The sequence below is a fragment of the Sorex araneus genome, chromosome 3 (assembly GCF_027595985.1).
Source record: "Sorex araneus isolate mSorAra2 chromosome 3, mSorAra2.pri, whole genome shotgun sequence".
Lineage (NCBI taxonomy): Eukaryota > Metazoa > Chordata > Mammalia > Eulipotyphla > Soricidae > Sorex > Sorex araneus.
The window spans coordinates 10,525,702-10,545,080 of NC_073304.1; the positions used below are offsets into that span (position 1 = coordinate 10,525,702).

Below are 19,379 nucleotides of genomic sequence, written 5' to 3' on the forward strand. Positions count from 1 at the left end.
AAAAATTTTTTTTTCCTTAAAATTTTTTTTTCTTTTTGGGCCACACCCGGTGATGCACAGGGGTTACTCCTGGCTCTGCACTCAGGAATCACCCCTGGCATGGGACCATATGGGATGCTGGGATTCGAACCTGGGTCTGCCGCGTGCAAGGCAAATGCCCTCCCCGCTGTGCTATTCCTCTAGCCCCTAAAAAAAGATTGATTTGCCGTGAGGTACAGTAACAAAGCTTTTATATTTGAGCTTTGAGCATACAGCCATCAAACACCCATCCCTTCACCAGTGCATGTTTTTCCACCACCAAAATCCCCAGTATCCGCCACCCCCCACTCATTCCACACCTCCCCCTGCCTGTGTGGCAGACAATTTGCACAATACTCTCTTTCTCTACTTTAGTTACCTTCGATATTTTGAGACCAGTCCAACTACCCCTCATACCTGCCAAAAAGACAATGCTAGACAATGTGTTTTGTATTGCTTGTTATGGATACAATGTAACAAGGAATTCTAAAATTTTAATAATTAGGGTCTGAAGAGATCGCTACAGCAAGTTGCTTGGGTCCGAGATTTGTAAGTGGACAGTGACTGGATGTGGCGTCACCTTGGAGTCCCATCGGGGCAGGGGAAGGAGAAGGGCCTGGTGTTTGCCGCCACTGCCACCTCGTACCTGGAGCTTGTCTCTGACTTCTAGAAAATGGTGGCCGCCAGGGCTCCTAGAGGGCAGGCGGAGGGACAACACCTGACCCCGTCTGGAGCAGCCCAGAGGAGACGGCCTATTGCAAAGTCCAGGGCCATCTCTGCAGCGAGTTACTCGGTCCGAGATTCGTTTGTGTGTCCACAATTTTTATTTTTCGAAAGGGAGGTTATCACTATTATAAGTGAAAAATCCAGACTTGCTTGTCATAAAGCAGAAGTAACTAGTATAATAAATCCTGCACAAACAAAACAATAGGAAGAGCGAGCTAGCTACGGCAGTGTATTATCTGAGACTGGGGTCTAAATTCGCCTAGTTGGGCAGATGAGTAGCACTTAGAGACAAATCAAAGCCCACTGCACCAAAGCAAGACTTTTTTCTATTCATGTGATCACAAGTGAAAGAATTCTAAATTAACCCCTTTTTGCAATGAGCTCTTTGGTATAAACGGCTGATGCTTACCCTCAACTTGCCTTCTGCTCCCCTAGAAATAGTCTCCTTTGCCTTTGGGGAAACTGACTCCAACCTTGGGACTGAGAAGAACATTTGAGGAAATACTGCTGAGGGCTGCTGGCCCAGGCTGTGGGCTCTTAGCACCTCCCCAATTTCGGTACAGGTTTTGCAGTATTTGGCAAAATACTTCATGGCTTGTGGTCTGAGGTTTGAGAATTTCCTTGTTTCATTAAAAATAGGACTTTTCTTGTGTTTTTGCTGTTCTGGTTTTGGTGGTTGATGTTCCTTCCTCAAGATGTCAAATGGAGGAGGGGAGTAAAAAAAAAATCTTTACTGCCATTGCCTGGATATATGTATGTATTTATACACACACATATATATGCATATATATATGTATCTTCTTCATACATATAATGAGATGCCTCTATGCACTCTCCCTGCTAAATATTGAGGGGCTTAGACCTATACAGCCGAATCTAGGAGGGGGTCTTCCAATTCACCTAGGGCTAATTTGTATCCTCTGGAATCCCAGAGGGCAGGGTGAGAACCGAGGGCTGTCCCATGCCTGCAGGATGCCTCTCTCCCCGCCTCCCAACCTCACTTCTGGCTTGCTTTATTTTGGCCTTTCCGAAGTCTCTCAGATACAGCAGCCTTTTGTCTGCCTCCAGAGTCTGCACCAGCACCTGAGAATTCTTTCCCCTGCACAGTTCACCTGTGAAACTGGCCTGGAAGGCCAGTTTGTGTCTTGGTAGTAAACGACTCCAACAGCTCAGCGACTTAAACTGAAAGCCATCATCAAATTGTTTGCTTCTCAGTCTGAGATGGCTCAAGGGGGCTCACTTGAAGACTCTCCTGTCTTTCTAGATTTAGTGGCTCTAAATTAATGTGTTTCCCCGCCCCCCCAAGCATATTCAACAGGTGGCCTTTGGAGTTGCTATGGAGAGAGTGAGTGAGTATGTATGGCATTTCCTGGGCCCACCTGGAAATGGCAGTGGTGTCTACTCACCTTCCATTGGCTAGGTAAAAGTCACATGACCCTATCCTAACTTACAAAGTGGGGGAGCGATGGAGTGATCCTGGTAGTCCCGGAAGAGGAAATGAGTTCAGACTGTCACATCCTGGTTAAAACCTACTCATCTTTAAAGACTCAGATGAAGTACAACTTCTTTTACAAGGGCCTTCAAGCTTCTCCAATCTCCTCCCACTTTCCAGGATATATTGCACTGCAGCATCCTGTAATTCCTGCCCCACCCCCAGCTTGTTCACAATGGAGTGCCTTCATTTAATCGTGCCATTTTTTCATATGCATTCCCATTTATAGACTCTAAGAGAGCAACTGTGGCATCTAGTTTATTCCCACTGTGTTTATAGCATCTATCACAGAAATGGATACATTACTGGTACGGAAGTTGAGTGAGAAAATGAATAATAGCACACCATAGAGGAGAAGGACCAAAAGTAGGCAGTCATGTTTGAGTGGGACAAATGTTCCAGGCAGACAGGCCCAGGATGCTAAGGGCAACCTGAAGAGGCTTCCAAGACTTCCTGCTCTCTTCTCCTGGAACTTCACGAATCTGTAAACCACAGCCTGCGCCAAATTTGGCTTATTGGACCCTGTCATTTCAGGGTCCTCAAAGTGAGGAATGGTTTTTACATGTTTTAATGTTTACAAAAGGATTATGTTTAATTTAAATATCAATATCCATAAATAAAGTTTTATTAAGATCCAATTATATGCTTTAGTTTGCTTATTTGTGTTGTTTTGGGCCACACCTGGTCGTACTCAGGGTTAACTCCCGGATGTGTGCTCAGGGATCATTTCTGGTTGAGTTTGGGAGACCATGTGGTGCCAGGGATCAAATTCAGTCACATGCAAGGTAAACACTTTATCCGTGGTACCATCCCACTGGTCTGTAGTTTGATTATTGCCTATAGCTGCTTTTGCACTATAGTAGCATAGCCAACTAGTTATGAAATAGACTACATGGTCACAAAGCCTAAAATATGTACTATTTGGCTTTTTACAGAAGTTTTCTGATCTTTGATCTAATCCCAGCTTAGTGTAAAAGTTCATTCCTATGTTAAATCCAAGTGTCCTTCTTTACTCTCTTTTTTCCATTATCTAACCATTGTCAGAAACTGGGAAAAGTCATTTCTCTCTGGCAACAGTTTTCCTATTCTGCTCGCACTTTTTTCCCAGTTCATTCTTGTGGTTACAACCAAAGCAAATTTCTAAGGGAGGAGCTCTTTTTTATTTTTCTTTTTCGAGCCACACCCAGCGGTTCTAAGGGGTTACTCCTGGCTCTGCACTCAGGAATCACTCCTGGTGGTGCTCTGGGACCGCGTGGGACGCTAGAGATAGAACCTGAGTCTGCTGCCTGCTCCCTAGCCCCTAAGGGAGCAGCTTTGATGTTGTAACTACTCTTGGAAGCTACCCTTACAGTGTTAAGTAAAATCTTCCTCGTTTAAGCACTGTACTCATGGTTCTTCATCATCCCACCTTACCTCATTATCTTTTCCTCCATGTCTCTCACATCACACGTCAGTCCGGGCCTCCCAATTCCTTAACCCACCTTTGCCTTCACCTTTGACCCACCAGGTTCGTTACCATTTGTGTGAAAAGTCTGCTACTGGTATTTACTTCTATCCTACCATATCTTTTATGCTGATTATCATAAACGCTTCCATGCCTTTAAAAAACCTTCCCCAGTTCCTCTATGGAGTGGTACAACCCTCAAATGCTTTGTGTGACTTTTTATTTCAAACTCTGCTTCACTTTCCTTTGAGAGCTGTTTAGGGTTACTGTAGTCTGCTCTCTTCATCACTGTAGTATGCTTTGGGTGCTGTCGACGTCTATTGTCAATAAGGGAATGTCAATTCTTTGCGGATTTCTTCAAGTAAGAGCTAGGATTGTGAGATTTCATAACGTCTAGCAAAACTACCTAATTCGGGCACAAACTCCACTTAACCTGTTCGTGCCCACTTGGGGAAAGTGACACCACCTTTTCAGTCTTCCAGGGGGTCACACTTGTGGATTTCAGTCTATGAGCCAAAGTCTGCAAACACGTGCAAGAGCAGAGCGTCCCTCCAAGCTCCGCCTCTGTCCACAGTGATTGGCGGACCAAACGTACCAATCAGCCCTCCCCGCCTCTTTCCGCTACGGCCAATCACAGACCCCGAACGCCTCCTGCCTACTAGATACTGTTTACTAACACAGAAGCTGGGGAATAAGGGGTGTGACAGCTCTGGGGAGGTCAGGGAAGGGAAGGTCTGGACTGCGCGTGCGCGCCCAGGGGTGGGCGGGGCCGAGACTCGGGGCCTGACCAATCCGAGGCACCGCGCTCCTCCCTCTCCTGCCTCCCCGCCAAGCAACAACAATTCGGGGAGCGGGGCGGGGCGGCCCTGGGAGCGTCAGGGCTGATGGGCCAATGGGAGCCGGCGTGGGCCGGTGCGCGCGCGCGGCGCCCAATGAGCGCCGGCGGCTGCTCGACCTTGCTGGCAGTGGGCGGGGCGGCGGGGCGGAGGCGGCGGCGGGGCAGGGGGCGGCTTGGTTGCGCGGTACTAGCGGTGCTCGCCGGAGGGGGAGGAGGCGGAGGCGCGAGCCGCGCGGCCGGAGCGGGAAAGCGCCGCCCGTCGGCGTCGGCTCGGACCCCGCGCGCCGGCCACGGGAGAAGATGGAGGAGGAGGCGGGCGGCGCGGCGGGAGAGCAGCTCCTCACGGTCAAGCACGAGCTGCGCACGGGTGAGCGACCCCGCCCTCCCGCGGGTGCCCGGGCGCGCGGGCGGGCGGGGGGCGCGGGGGGCGCGGCCCCGCGGGGTCCCGGAGGTCTGGGCGCGCGCGCCCCAAAGTTTCCCGGGCTGCGGAGGGGCGCTGGGCGCGCGCCCACACCCGCCGCCGGACCCCCCGCGCCGCGATCGCCGTCGCGGCCCCTTCCCGCACAGGTGACACCGCTGTCACTGCGTCCTGCCGCGGGGGCCGGGGCCGCCCGGAGCTGGGGCGCCGCGGACCTGGTCTCCCGCCCCCGCGACGTGGCCCCGGTGGGGTTTTGTGGCACCGTCCCCTTCAGGTCTGCCGCTGTCCTGCACGAGGGAAAATTAAAAAAAAAATAAAGAAATTAAAAAATTAATAAGAGGAGGGGGGTGGTGGCTGGTGCCCGGGCTTTTCATAAACCGCAGAGAGATAAAGCGGGATCAAAGCCTCCAGCTCCTGCGACGGGGAGCTTTTATTTGCAATCCACATGAAATCCTAGACTTGGCCTTGAATTTCTCGCAGAGGTTCCCGGAGGGAAGGAGAGAGGCTGTCGGTGTCCGCCTCTAGGTAGAGAAGGGCAGCGAGCAGGCTGCTCGGGGCGGCGTTTGCGTGCCAGCGCGTGAGGTCGCTGGAGTTGTCCCAAGCTTTCTACTTGTTAAATGACTTGGCTCCTCGTGGGGTGGGAGGGGGGCGGGGGGGGGGGAGAGCAGGTTGTTCATTTTGGAAAGCGCTTATCTGCACGAACACGGTCTGGAGCTGTGTTCGTGGAGCTCAGAATAGAGATTCGTTTCTGAGTCTAAGAATACCTTTCCAGTAGCTCCCGTTATTGCTCTCACACCTTCTCATGAGCACGGAATACGAGATGCAGTGAGACCGCCGTGGAGAACAGTCTCTTCTCCCACGCCCCCCCCTTTTTTTTTTTAGGAAAAACAACAAAATATTGGGATGTGCTTGTGTCTTCTAGGGTAGGATTGGTAGGATTCAGGTGTAGGCTAGTGCACCCCGTGCTTCTGTTGGAAACAACTGTAAATTAGACGGAGCGCGGCTTCTGGTGTATCTAATGTGTCTAAGATTATTAGCATACAACTGAGTGCCAGCCATGGAGACTTAATTCAAGAGAGCTGTGGATTGCATGCTTTCCTCCACAGTTTTTCAGTCCCTGTGAACTTGTTATGTATACTAAGCCATTTCCTCGGTGGTCCTCTTTGGCTACTAATGTAACCTGTGTCTTGTAACCAGTTAGTTTAGATGTTTCTCCTTTAACTTTATAGACAGCTGATGTTTTCAAAGAACTGTTACGTCTTTTATTCATTATTAATGTCTGATCAATATCAGGGGCTTTTCTTGGGGTGGATATTTTTGCATTTGTCTTAACCTTGCACAACAGTTTATTGATTTGTATATCGGATCATGCCATGCAGCCAAGACCACTTGAGGTCATATGCTCCCAAGTCACCCAAGTTGACCGTGGTACAACAAGCAGCTTTTTTTGCTAACTGACCAAGGAGCCAACCTACGTGCTAGGCGACTCAGCCAGCTGCTCGGTTTCTGGGTTTTGCAAACAATGCTAGTTTTGTAGAAAACAATGAGTACTGCTTTATTTCTCCTTCTCTAGTAACTGGGTGAATCATCAAGCTGCAAGTTTGCATCTCAGAAAATGTTCTGATGGATGGTGAGATTATACTGAATTCATTAGGACTGTTAACTGTCAAAGGAAATGAAGAGTCATTTTGATTTATTGCTGAACACTGGAGCAACTGACCGGATATCGTGGTCAAAGGCACCGTTAAAATATAACTTGAAAGATTTGCTCGACTTCAGCCAACTGTGCTCCTGTCAGCACATGGTACTATAATAAGCAGCAAAGTCATTTGATCTGGCGTGGTCCTTTGCTTCTCAAAACACGGCAAGCATATAGTCCTGTCAGCTCACCAGTTGGTGATCGCTTGTTTGTGCCTGACACTTAGTTATTTTATTAATTAATTTGTTTATTTTGCTTTTTTTGGGTCACACCCGGCGATGCACAGGGGTTACTCCTGGCTCTGCACTCAGGAATTATTCCTGGTGGTACTCAGGGGACTATATGGGGTGTTGGAACTCGAACCCTGGTTGGTCTTGTGCACGGCAAACACCCTACCTGCTGTGCTTTCACTCCAGCCCTGACACTTAGTTATTGTATGCCGTGAAGGAAAGTGCAATCAAAGTTGCAAAGGGAGGAGTGGGAATTGCCATCTTTTATTTTGCCACGCTGGGGCTGGAACCCAGGTCTTCTGCATGGCAGGGCTGCTCTGCCACTGAGTCACATCCCCAGCGCATGGGACGGCAGTGGTGCCAGTTGTGGAGAACACAAGGTAGTGTGGTTTACCTGACCCTAGAGTCAGAAGTTAGGCATTTCTGAGTCCCGGCGCTGCCACTTAACTAGCTCTCTGAGCATGAACAGGTCACTTATATCAGACACGCGGCTCTCGACAGTAACAGTGTGAGAATGGAACAAGACCCAGTGGGGAAGTGGTAGGCCGTTTGCTAGGCACATTTTAGATTACGTTGGTTGAATGCGATTCTGAAAGAATCGAAACGGTACTTTATGTGAATTGGAATCTGAATCACCCGTTTGGGCTTAACTCATGCCACTTTGCCAGGCTCTCAGTTTGTTCTGTGTAGACCTTGTCTTGGGCTGGAGCAATAGCACAGCGGGTAGGGCGTTTGCCTTGCACACAGCTGAACCGGGTTCGATTCCTCTGCCCCTCTCGGAGAGCCCGGCAAGCTACCGAGAGTCTCCTGCCCGTATGGCGGAGCCTGGCAAGCTACCCATGGTGTATTTGATATGCCAAAAACAGTAACAATAAGTCTCACAATGGAAACATTACTGGTGCCCGCTCGAGCGAATTGATCAGCAATGGGATGACAGTGACAGACCTCGTCTTCTGAAGGAGTCAACAGATCCCTGATACTGTCAGACAACCTTCTCTTCAAAAATATTTAGCACACAGTGCCACAAATAATAATTGATTTACTTGTCTGTGGTAGTTTATAAGACCCTTGAGGGCAGATACTATGACCTTTGTCATTTCAGCCCTGGTGTTTGGTGGGTAAACAGTCATAGAATGAATTAATTCAATGGGTAAACTACTTAACTGAGCATAATAGTTTGTTCTACCTCCTGTATCAAACAGTGAATTAATTGAATGGATGAAATATAGAACTGAGTCTACTGGTTTATTCCCAGTATCTTGCAGATTGAAATATTGATGGCAGTGACTAAAAATGCCGAAACATGAAGAGTAAAAGACTGATTAGATCAGTTAAGCATAGATTTCCTGAGTGATTTCTGTTTTCTAGGTTAGAAGGTACAGATGACATAAAAAAAAATGATGAATTTCACTTTCTGATAGCAAGGGAGGAAGCTCTATAAGTCCGTATTTAGGACATACTGCTGAGGGTCTAGTAACAGAGGCAGAGAGTAAAAGTTAGCTGTGAAGACCCAACTCTGGATTCAGATAGCCTAACTGTTGAACAACAGCGGCACAGAGAGATCGGCCTGTTATCTAAGGAATATTGGATTTTCTTATCCGTTCATTTGTTTGGCAGATTTTTTTTTTTTTTGGGTCACACTCAGCGATGCTCAGGGGTTACTCCTGGCTTTGCACTCAGGAATTACTCCTGGCAGTGCTTGGGGGACCATATGGGATGCCGGGGATCAAACCCGGGTCGGTCGCGTGCAAGGCAAATGCCCTACCCGCTGTGCTATCACTCCGGCCCCCTGTTTGGCAGATATTTCATTACACACGGTGTGCTCGCTTAGACACTGGGGTTACAAAAGACGTGCGGTTTCCCAACCAAGGAACCTTTGCAACTTGAGAGAGGTGTTGTCTGTCCTCTTTTCATCTCCAATCTGTGCTGCTCTGCACGGGCCACTTCATTCTTCACCGCTGTCCAGCTTTCCCCACCCGGGAACGAGGGCTGCTTGCACCCTTGAAAGTGTTTCCTGTCTCACCGTTTCAGGCCCGGGAGAGACAGCACCGTTGTCTCAGGCTCAGGGACCCATGTCTCAGGGAAGGACTGGATTGGTTTAATGTTTCTCAGGTGGACACTTTGGGCTCGGTCAGCCAGTCACCGCTCTCTGCAGTCAACAGAGCAGTGGGAACGAAAGGAAACTTTTCGAGGAGAAAACACCGGAAAGCGGACAGCTGGGACAATCCTGTCTGCAGCCTCCTTGATGAGAAGAGAGAACGGAACACTGGGGCGAGGTTTAAGGCGTTCTCGGCCTCAGGGGCTCGAGGCAGCGGGAGAGTGCGCTGTCGGGACCAGGGAGTTGCCAGGAATGATGGTTCTCTTGTCACCCAGGGTCTCACATGAGGTCGTCGTCGTCATGCGCCCCGGCCGGGGCTGCAGTCTCCTGGAGACTTGTCTGGGCTGGAGGTTCCCCGTTCAGGAACGACTCGCATGCTTTCCGTTGCCTGTGTCATTACTGCTTGCCATCTAGAGCTCAGCAGCGCTGTACTTGCTTGGCGGTCCTTGTGATCAAAAGAATGAACACAGTGGAAGCCCAGAGCCTCGTCTGTAAAGACATTTACTTTATATATCTCATAAAATAGGCTGTTTTTGGCATTTAGGTTCCACCCGGAAGTGCCTGGGACTGCTCCTGCCTTGGTGCTTTTTTTTTTTTTTTTTTTTTCTTTTTGGGTCACACCTGGCGATGCACAGGGGTCACTCCTGGCTCTGCACTCAGGAATTACCCCTGGCGGTGCTCAGGGGACCATATGGGATGCTGGGGATCGAACCCAGGTCGGCCGCGTGCAAGGCAAGCGCCCTACCTGCTGTGCTATCACTCCAGCCCCTGCCTTGGTGCTTTGGGGTTGTGCCTGGTGGTACTTGGGGGAGCACATGGTACCAGGGATTGAATCCAGTCTCCCAAATGCGTACTAGCCCCCCTCCGTTTTTTTTTTTTTTTTTTTGCTTTTTGGGTCACACCCAGCGATGCTCAGGGGTTACTCCTGGCTCTGCACTCAGGAATCACCCCTGGCGGTGCTTGGGGGACCCTATGGGATGCTGGGAATCGAACCCGGCTGGAGTGATAGCACAGCAGGGAAGGCAAACGCCCTCCCTGCTGTGCTATCACTCCAGCCTCTAGCCCTTTAAGCTATCTCCTTGGCCCCCAAATCCACTTTTTAAAAAGTGTATAATTCAGTGAATTTGAGTACATTTATAGTTATACAATCATCACCATGAGCTAATTTTAGAACATTTCAATCACTCTAGGAGGAAACATCCTACCCATTTATATCAGTCACCCCAGATTTTGCAGCTTCAGGCAACCACTAATTCTGTTATTCTTTCCCTATAGAAGCAAATGCTTCTGATGGACATTTCATATCTGAGACTTTATAAAATGGGGTCTTCATGGCGGCTGCCTTTTATTGACTGTAGTGCTTTCAGGGTTTATCTGTGTACCGATACAGGGTCACGAAGATGGATTCCTCCTTCTAAGCTTTTGTGGCTTTAGTTGGTCCATTTATGCTTTTGATCTAGATTGAGTGGTTTTTGAATATCATGCGAAGCAGTCCAGATTTTATTTTCCATGTATATAATTCGGGGTAGGGCTTTGGCCTTGCATGCGGCCGACCCGGGTTCGATTCCTCCGTCCCTCTCTGAAAGCCCAGCAAGCTACCGAGAGTATCCCGCCCGCACAGCAGAGCCTGGCAAGCTACCTGTGGCGTATTGGATTTGCCAAAAACAGTAACAAGTCTGTTACTGGTGCTAGCTCGAGGAAACGGGAGGACAGTGCTACAGTGTATATAATTCAGTTGTCCCAGCATCATTTGTTGAAGGACTCTCCCCTCAACCTCCCTTCTTCCCTCCTCCCCAATCCTGTCATCTGTATTCGAAATTAACTGAGCAAAGATTTATGGATTTATTTCTGCGTTCTCAATTTGAATTTGAATTCATTGATCTTTTCTTTACTTTTTATTTTTTCCCCCTTTTGGTTTTGGGGCCACACCTGCGGTGCTCAGGGCTTACTCCTGGCTCTACGCTTCAGAATCACTCCGGAGGGTTTGGGCCCCATATGGGATGCCACAGATTGAATCCAGTTGGCCGTGTGCCCTGCTCTTGTACTATCTCTCTGGGCCCTTGTCGATCTTTATGTATATCCTTATGGTAGTACCGTGTTGCCTTGAGTATTGTGAGTTTTGGAGTTGGGAGTAAGAATCCTCCAGCCCTTTTTTTTTTCCCCTTCAAGATTATTTTGGCTAGCTGGGCGAAATCCTTTCGATAAATTTTAGAATCAGTTTGCTAATTTCTGCAAAAAAGCCAGCTGGGCTCCTGGTGGGAATTGCATTGAGTCTGTATATCAGCTCTGGAAGTGTTTCCAACGTAGCATACTTGTTTCTCCGATTCATGAACATGAACATAGAATATTTTTCCATTTATTTCGAGCTGTCATGTGTTCCCACATTTTGTAGTTTTCAGAGGAAAAGTTTGAATTTTGTTAAATTGCGTCCCGAGTATTTTATTCATTTTGGTCCTACGGTAAAAGGGATTCTATTTTAATTTAAAATTTTGATTATTATGGGCCAGGGAGATGGTACAGTGGGTAGGGTGTTTGCCTTGTGTGCGGTTGACCCGGGTTATATCTTTGGCATCCCAGGTGGTCCCCTGGGCCCATCAGGAATGATTCCTGAGCACAGAGCCAGAGGTAATCCTGAATACTGCTGGGTGGCGCCTAACCCCTCAAATTTAATTTTGATTATTGAAATTATGTAGAAATACAGTTGTGTATTTTTTTTGTTCAAATGATTTTGTACTCTGCAGCTTTGCTTAGCTAGTTTACTAGATCTAATAGTTTTTAAAGTGGCTATTTTCTGTTTACAAGATACTGCCTAAAAAAAGAGATGGTTTTACTTTTTCCTTTCCATTCCACATGCCTTTATTTAATTTCTTTTTTTTTTTTTTTTTTTTTTTTGCTTTTTGGGTCACACCCAGCAATGCACAGGGGTTACTCCTGGTTCTACACTCAGGAATTACCCCTGGCGGTGCTCAGGGGACCATATGGGATGCTGGGATTCGAACCTGGGTCAGCCTGGGTCAGCCTGGGTCGGCCGCGTGCAAGGCAAGCGCCCTACCCGCTGTGCTATTGCTCCAGCCCCTTTTATTTAATTTCTTGCTTAATTGCTCTGCCTAGAACATTTAGTCCGATGTTCAGTAGCATGGGTGAAAGCAAATATCCTCGTCCTTTTCCTGCTCCTCAGGGAAAGCCTTCGTCTTCCACCATTCAGTATAAAGTTAGCTGTGGATGTCTCCGAGAATCCTTTTTCCTTTTGCCTTTTGTTCTTGCCTTGTGGTACCAGCCAGTGCCAGCGATTAAACTTGGGGCTCCTGCATGCAGAGTATGCTAAGCCATTTCCTCAGTCCCCAAGGTAAAATCAGCTTCTAGTTAGTTCTACAGGAGTATAATGGTGACCTCCAATATGGCACTTGAAAGATGTCCATGATAGTCTATCTCTGGTGGGAATGCAGCCTCCATCTTTATATCATATGTGCAGAAATAGGTGTTCCTGTGTGTATTTTTAATCATATATTTTTCTCGAGAAGTGTGTCCTGACCTTGTGGTTCTGTCTTTATTTTTATAGGGTATGTTGAGAAGGTATAAGTACCGCATGCTAACCGATTGTGCCACTGGGGCTGGAGCAATAGCACAGCCGGTAGGGTGTTTGCCTTGCATGCAGCCGACCCGGGTTCGATTCCTCTGTCCCTCTCAGAGAGCCCGGCAAGCTACCGAGAGTATCTCGCCCACACGGCAGAGCCTGGCAAGCTCCCCATGGTGTATTTGATATGCCAAAAAACAGTAACAACACGTCTCACAATGGAGACGTTACTGGTACCTGCTCGAGCAAATTGATGAGCAGTGGGATGACAGTGACAGCGATATTGAGAAGGTTAAAATGTAAAAATATATGGGCCGGAGTGATAGTGAAGGGGGAAGGACCCCTGCCTGGCAAATGGCTGACCTGAATTTGATCCCCAGAGCTCCATATGGTCCTCGGAGTCTGCCAGGGGTTATCCCTGAGTGCAGAGCCAGGAATAAGCCCTGAGGGCTGCTGGCCTGGCCCCAAACACAAAGAACAAAATGTAAAAATAGAGACTATCAGTATCACTCTAATTTAATTCCCTAGAGTGCAGCCTTTAAGACATTATTATTATTATTATTATTTTTGTTCTCTTTATGGTTTTTGGGCCACACTCAGTGGTGCTCAGGGTTTATTCCTGACTCTGCACTCAGGAATCACTCCTGGCAGGGCTGGGGGACCATTGGGGGTGCCGGGGGTGAACATGGTTTATCGCATGCAAACCCATCGTAAGGCAGACACCTCACCCACTGTACTATCTCACCAGCCTCTAAGAAATGATTTCCAAACTCTCTCCCATGAGTTTTAGATAGTAAGAGGAAAATAATCTAAATGGGAATAGGAGGCAGCACCTCAGTCCTCAGGGTTAAATACAAATCTGCTTTGTATTTGTAACCTAAAGGGGGAAAACCCTTTCTGTGACACGTGTCGTGTATCATCAAGTACAGCAGTGACCTTTCCTCCGGAGAAGCAAGGAAGAATCTCGAAACGGCAGCTTCTTGGAGACGCACATGGTTTTGGGAGCAGGAGCTGAAGATTGGAGAAGACTGCAGAGAGAGAAGAGAGGGGTTAGCCTGGTAGCATCGTGCATTGGCTGAAGCTTCCGAGGGCAGCCCACTGTTGAGAGATGTCCCGAGACATGGGGGGCTGCCCCACGCACTTCCTTTGGGCATTTGGGATGACTTCCAAATCTCTTCTGTCTGTACCTTGCAAGTACCCTCACTCCTGCTGGTTCCTTGGGTGCCAGGTCAACAGTAGAATCTGCTCCTCTTCCTGTTTGTTCTTGGAAATGCCCCCCAGGGTGCAGGTGTAGCTGTTTCTCCAAAAGTCTAAGAAGCTCTCAGGACTTTAAATATTCCTAAGGTTGTGACCTCGCTGGCTGCCGCATTTAAAAACAATTTCAGGGGCAGGAGAGACAGTAAGGTGCTGGCCTTGACATAGGTTTGGTCCCCAGCACTGACGTGGTCCCCTGAGCACCGTCAGGAGCGATCTCTGAGTGCAGAGCCAGCACCCGGCTCTGAGCACACACGGCCAAGTGTGGCCTGCAAACAGCAACAGAAACCGAGCAGAAAAGTCAAGGACACCTCCTCTGTGGTGCAAGGGGAGTGCGAGGGTGAAATTCCTGACTTTGGGGACTTGTTTCTGCAGTTATTTTATTTCACACGTTTTTCTGTAGGTGTGATGCTTTTGGTGTATCAGTGGGTTCCTGACCCAACAGTGTACAAATAGTATTTTTCCAACCGCTTGGAATCTAGAAGATGCTCTTTGTTCTTAAATAAACTCTGTTATCAGCTCTTTTCTTTTTGGGCCGGTTGGTTCGGGGCCACACCTAGCTGTGCTCAATCCTGACTAGGCTCAGGGGGCCAGATATGGAGTTGAGGATTGATTCAGTCATGTCCAAGGCAAGAGCCATATCCACTGTATCTCCAACTCTCTTATTAACCTGTCGGACACAGAAAGCCAACTTTTCGATTATTATTATTTTTTTATTTTTTTGGGGGTCATACCCGGTGATGCTCAGGGGTTACTCCTGGCTCTGCACTCAGAAATTACTCCTGGCGGTGCTCGGGGGCCCATATGGGATGCTGGGAATCTAAACCGGGTCGGCCATGTACAAGGCAAGCGCCCTCCCCCCTGTGCTATCCCTCCAGCCCCCCTCCCCCCCAACTCTTCGATTAGATGCTCCATTTGTAACTTTGTTGCTGTGTTGATTTGATGCAGCATTGCCATCTCCCCTTGGCCCCATGGCCATGTTCTCACCTTAGAGCTGTGTGTAGACAGCGCAGAGTAAGGAGCGGGAGCGCTTAAGCCAAGGATCTTAATCCCGGATTATACAGACATAGAGAAAGTGACTGTAGGGTTCTAAAAGAGGCGAGAGGCCAGACCGGAGCAGGAGAGGGGAGGCTGGAAACCAGGTTGGAGCGAAGGAAGTCTTTGCTAGGGGGAGGCCACGAGCCACAGGATGTAGGCAAGCCTCTCCAAAAGCGAGGAAGCTCCACAGTCACCTTGCCTTTAGCTGGGTCATCAGACCCAGTTTTAAACTTCTGACCTCCAGAACTATAGGAGAACAAATTTGTGTTGTTAATGAGCCATAAGGTTTCTATTAATTTTTTGGGGGGCACCATTTGGGGATGCTCAGAGGTTACTCCGGGCTCTACATTTAGGAATTACTCTTAGCGGTGCTCAGAGGACCATAGGGGAGTCTGGGAATAGATCCTGGGTTGGCTGTATGCAAGGCAGACACCTTACCCTTCGTACTGTTGCCTTGGCCCCTCCTGTTGTTGTTGTTGTTTTGTTGTTGTTGTTGTTGTTTTTCAGCAGCCCTAGTACACCTATGCCTTGTTTCAGTTTGGGTGAGCCAAGAGGTCATTTTGCCCAGACCAGGGAATCGAGTATGAGAGCAATGTGAAGCATTTGGTTAAACAAACAACTATTTCAGTACAAAATGGTGCCAAGTGTCATTCTTCCTCGGAGCAGAGTGGTGTCCTCTCCGGAGGAATTCACGAGAAGACATTCCTCTCCGGGCCTGGTGCTAAACCTGCGGAGCTGCCTTCCGACAGCTGCTGTGTTCCGGAACTCTCAGGCGGACTCCGGAGACTCTCACCACGCCGGGGCCGGGAAGCGCCCAGTATCCAGCCTTTTCCCTGTAGGAATTGTGGTCTGGCAGAGTCCCTATTCTTTTTTTTTTTTTTTTTTTTGCTTTTTTGGGTCACACCCAGCGATGCTCAGGGGTTACTCCTGGCTTTGCACTCAGGAATTACTCCTGGCGGTGCTTGGGGGACCATATAGGATGCCGGGGATCGAACCCGGGTCGGCTGCATGCAAGGCAAACGCCCTACCTGCTGTGCTATTGCTCCGCCCCAGAGTCCCTATTCTTTTCTCTTCTTCTTTGTCTTTTTTTTGGGGGGGTGGGTTTTGGGCCACACCCAGCAGTACTCAGGTTCTGTTCTGAGGGATCCCTCCTGGCTGTGTGCTCAGGGCTCCCTCCTGGCTGTGTGCTCAGGGCTCCCTCCGGGCTTATTCTCAGGGATCCCTCCTGGCTCGGTTCTTAGGGCTCCCTCCTGACTGTGTGCTCAGGGATCCCTCTTGGCTGTGTTCTCAGGGATCTCTCCCTCCTGGCTTATTCTCAGGGATCCCTCTTGGCCGTGTTCTCAGGGATCCCTCTTGGCCGTGTTCTCAGGGATCTCTCCTGGCTTATTCTCAGGGATCCTTCCTGGCCGCATGCTCAGGGATTCCTCCTGGCTCAGTTCTCAGGGATCTCAGGGATCCCTCCTAGCCGTGTGCTCAGGGATCCCTCCTGGCTTGTTCTCAGGGATCCCTCCTAGCTCAGTTTTCAGGGATCCCTCCTGGCCTTGCTTGGGGACCTTGTGCGGTGCTGGGAATTAAAGCCAGGTTGGCCGTATGCCAGGCAAGTGCCCTCCCCGCTGTACTGTCTTGCTGGTATAGCTTCTCTTTGATTGCAGTAATTTTCCCGAAACTTCTCCTGGTTTAAGGTAGGGATTTGGTTACGTATGTAATTAAAGAAATATACATATATGCAAACGTATATGAATGAGAGACTCTAAGAGTGATACAGTGTCTCTTGCCCTCACGCCTGTCTTCCCGGGGCCCCTCGGAGGGGATGGGCTCCAGCTTCCCTCCCCACCCCAAGCAGAGCTCCCGGCAGCCGAAGACCACCGGAACCTAGCTACTTCCATGCTGGAGGCCCCTCTCCACACGTTCAGACAGGCCTCATGCCTTCTTCTCCCTCTAGGAGAAACTGGCAATCTTCTGAGAGTTTCCTGCCCACATGGGACAGCCTTGCAAGCTTCCGGTGTATTCATATGCAAAATCCAGTAACAAGCTGTATCTCATTCCCCTGGCCCTGAAGAGCCCCCAGTGCTACATCGTTAGGAGGGCCGAGTCGAGATGGACTTCTAAGATCTCAGGGAAAGGACGAAATGAGATGTTACTGAGCCTGCCCGAGAAATCAGTGATTAACGGGATTTCGTGATATGAACGAGCTGTAAATGCTGAGTGCAGGTTGGGAAGTGAATTCATTTTAGTGGTCACCTCCCAAGCAGTGCTCAGGGGGCCTTAGGGCCTCTCTTGGGGATCCTTGGCACTGGGGCCAGTGAATCAGTGCTGCTGTGGCCCTGCAGTGCCAGGGGCCATCAGGGATACCCTGGCAGTGCTCCGGGCTCCTGTGTCACCATAGCTGATGCTTAGGGGACCTCCCAGCCTTCACCTGCAGTGCTTGGGGTGCCAGGCCGTGCCTGGGATTGAACCCTTGTGGGTCTGTAATCCTTGGCCCAAATATTTGTCTTCCTGTAGTGTTTTGTTTCTTAGATATAATCTTTTGTTATATAATGTTTGTGCTGTATTTGTCCCAAAGAGAAAATAAGATTTGTAGTTATATTTTAAAAAATCACTGGAGCGATAGCACAGCGGTTGGGCTTTCGCCTTTCCGATTAGTGTTCGATTCCTCCGCCCCTCTCCGAGAGCCCCGCAAGCTACCGAGAGTATCGAGCCCTCACAGCAGAGCCTGGCAAGCTACCCGTGGCGTATTGGATATGCCAAAAACAGTAGCAATAAGTCTCTCAATGAGAGACGTTCCTGGTGCCCGCACGAACAAATCGATGAGCAACGGGATGACAGTGACAGTGACAGATTTAAAAAAAATCAGGTAATGAGAAATCAGTAAAGATACCTATTTAAAATAAGGCAGGGGCTGGGGCGATAGTATAGCAGATAGTATATTTATCTTACTTACGGCCGACCTGGGTTCAATCCCCCGCATCCCATATGGTCCCCCAAGCACCGCCAGCATTAATTCCTGAGTGCAGAGCCAGGAGTAGCCCCTGAGTATTGCTGGGTGTGGCAAAAACAAACAAACCCCAAGCCCCAAGCCCCCCAAACAGGCAAGCCCGCCTGCTTCCTAGTAACAAAAAGAGCATGTTTGGAAGGCAGTTAGGGGAGTGTCCCATCTTCAGCTGGAAAATCCAGCCAGATCAAGCACTCTGTTCTCTAGCCACATCAATACTGGAGTGAAATTTTTTATTTATTTATTTATTTATTTATTTTAATTTTTTATTGTGGAAAGTTACAAAGTTACAAAGTTTTCAGGTTTAAATCTCAGTTATACAATGCTCGAATACCCATCCCTTCACCAGTGCTCATATTCCACCACCAAGAAGGAGTGAAATTTTATGTTTTTCCGAAAGGAAAATTATTGAAAGTACTTAACAGGGGCAGTTGTACTTGATGTCTCAGTGCAGTGTTGTACCGTGGACTGTGCGGACAGCTTCCCCTGTGAACTTGACCACATCTCCGCCATTCGTAAGGAAAGGCTGTAGTTACGGTCAGAGCAGGACAAGCCCTGTGGGACTGTCACATATCAGAAGCAAAATTCTGACCTAAGTTTGCCGTGGTGTTTTGGGTGACAGAGCCATGGTTTTATCCAGCCATTAAACCTGTGTCGAATTCCTGGTGTCGTGTCCCATAGGAGATGCTGGGTTTTATGGGGAGAAAATCAGATGCTTCTTCGGCCCTCACTGAGCCGAAGAAAAGGACCTTAAACTCAGACTTAAGCAGCCGAGTCCGTGGCTGCGGCAGTTGTACTAAGCTTTGGAGAAGCCCGGGGTTCGATGAGGGGGAATCGAGGAGCCTGATGGCATTCTGGGGGAGGGTGAGGAAAGGCTTCTGTGAGGAGGTGACACGCTCAGCCAAGGCTTTAAGATTTATGGGGTGACAAGTGGGTGGAGGCGTGAAGCTTTTCTACCAAAGGAGGCCACGCGGATGGGATCGTCCTACAGTGGGAGTAGCCCAGAAGACTAGGGTTACTACAAGAGACCTCTGTGGCTTGAGTGACATGTGTCCGTCAACCGGGGGAGTCACAGGAAATAGGGCTGCAAAGGCAGCAGGTTCTGTCGGTGCCTCGTGAAACCATTCGGGGGGATTCGGGCTGGGAGCGAGATGCGTTTTGTGTTAGCAAGAGACGCGTCTCCTTGTAATGGGCCGGGGGAGAAGGATCCGTGCAGGAAGCTGCTGCAGCCGTTCCCAGGGAACCGTCGGGATTGGGGTAGAGCCCAGCGGACCCCCAGCGCTCGAGCCTCTGCAGGAGGCACTTAGGGGCGAGAACTGACAGCACTCAGTGCTGGCCGGTATAGTTTCCTAGGTGGACCAGATGTCTGTTTGCAAGTGCTGTTTGCTCCAAGGGTGTGTTCGTTTTCTGTGGCCACACAGCAAACTATAGCAGGTCGCTCTATAAGGTTGTGTTCTTCAGCATCGTTTTATTGTGACATGAGTGTGGTGAGACCAGCCGTTCACAACCAGGTCGCGTCTGTGTGGATTTCGTCTGGGGGCTCCGTTTCTGTCCATGG

The 19,379-nt window shown here is 49.1% G+C and overlaps 1 protein-coding gene across 1 annotated transcript in view; it reads left to right on the forward strand.

Annotated features, from left to right (window-relative positions):
• Positions 1-4,691: 4,691 nt before the first annotated feature.
• RPS6KA5 (ribosomal protein S6 kinase A5) overlaps positions 4,692-19,379 on the forward strand; it is a 201,874-nt gene continuing 187,186 nt past the window's right edge. Inside the window, exon 1 of the mRNA XM_055132042.1 lies at positions 4,692-4,885. Coding sequence (XP_054988017.1) covers positions 4,819-4,885 — 67 coding nt within the window. The 5' untranslated portion in view covers positions 4,692-4,818. The remainder of the gene's footprint in view (positions 4,886-19,379) is intronic.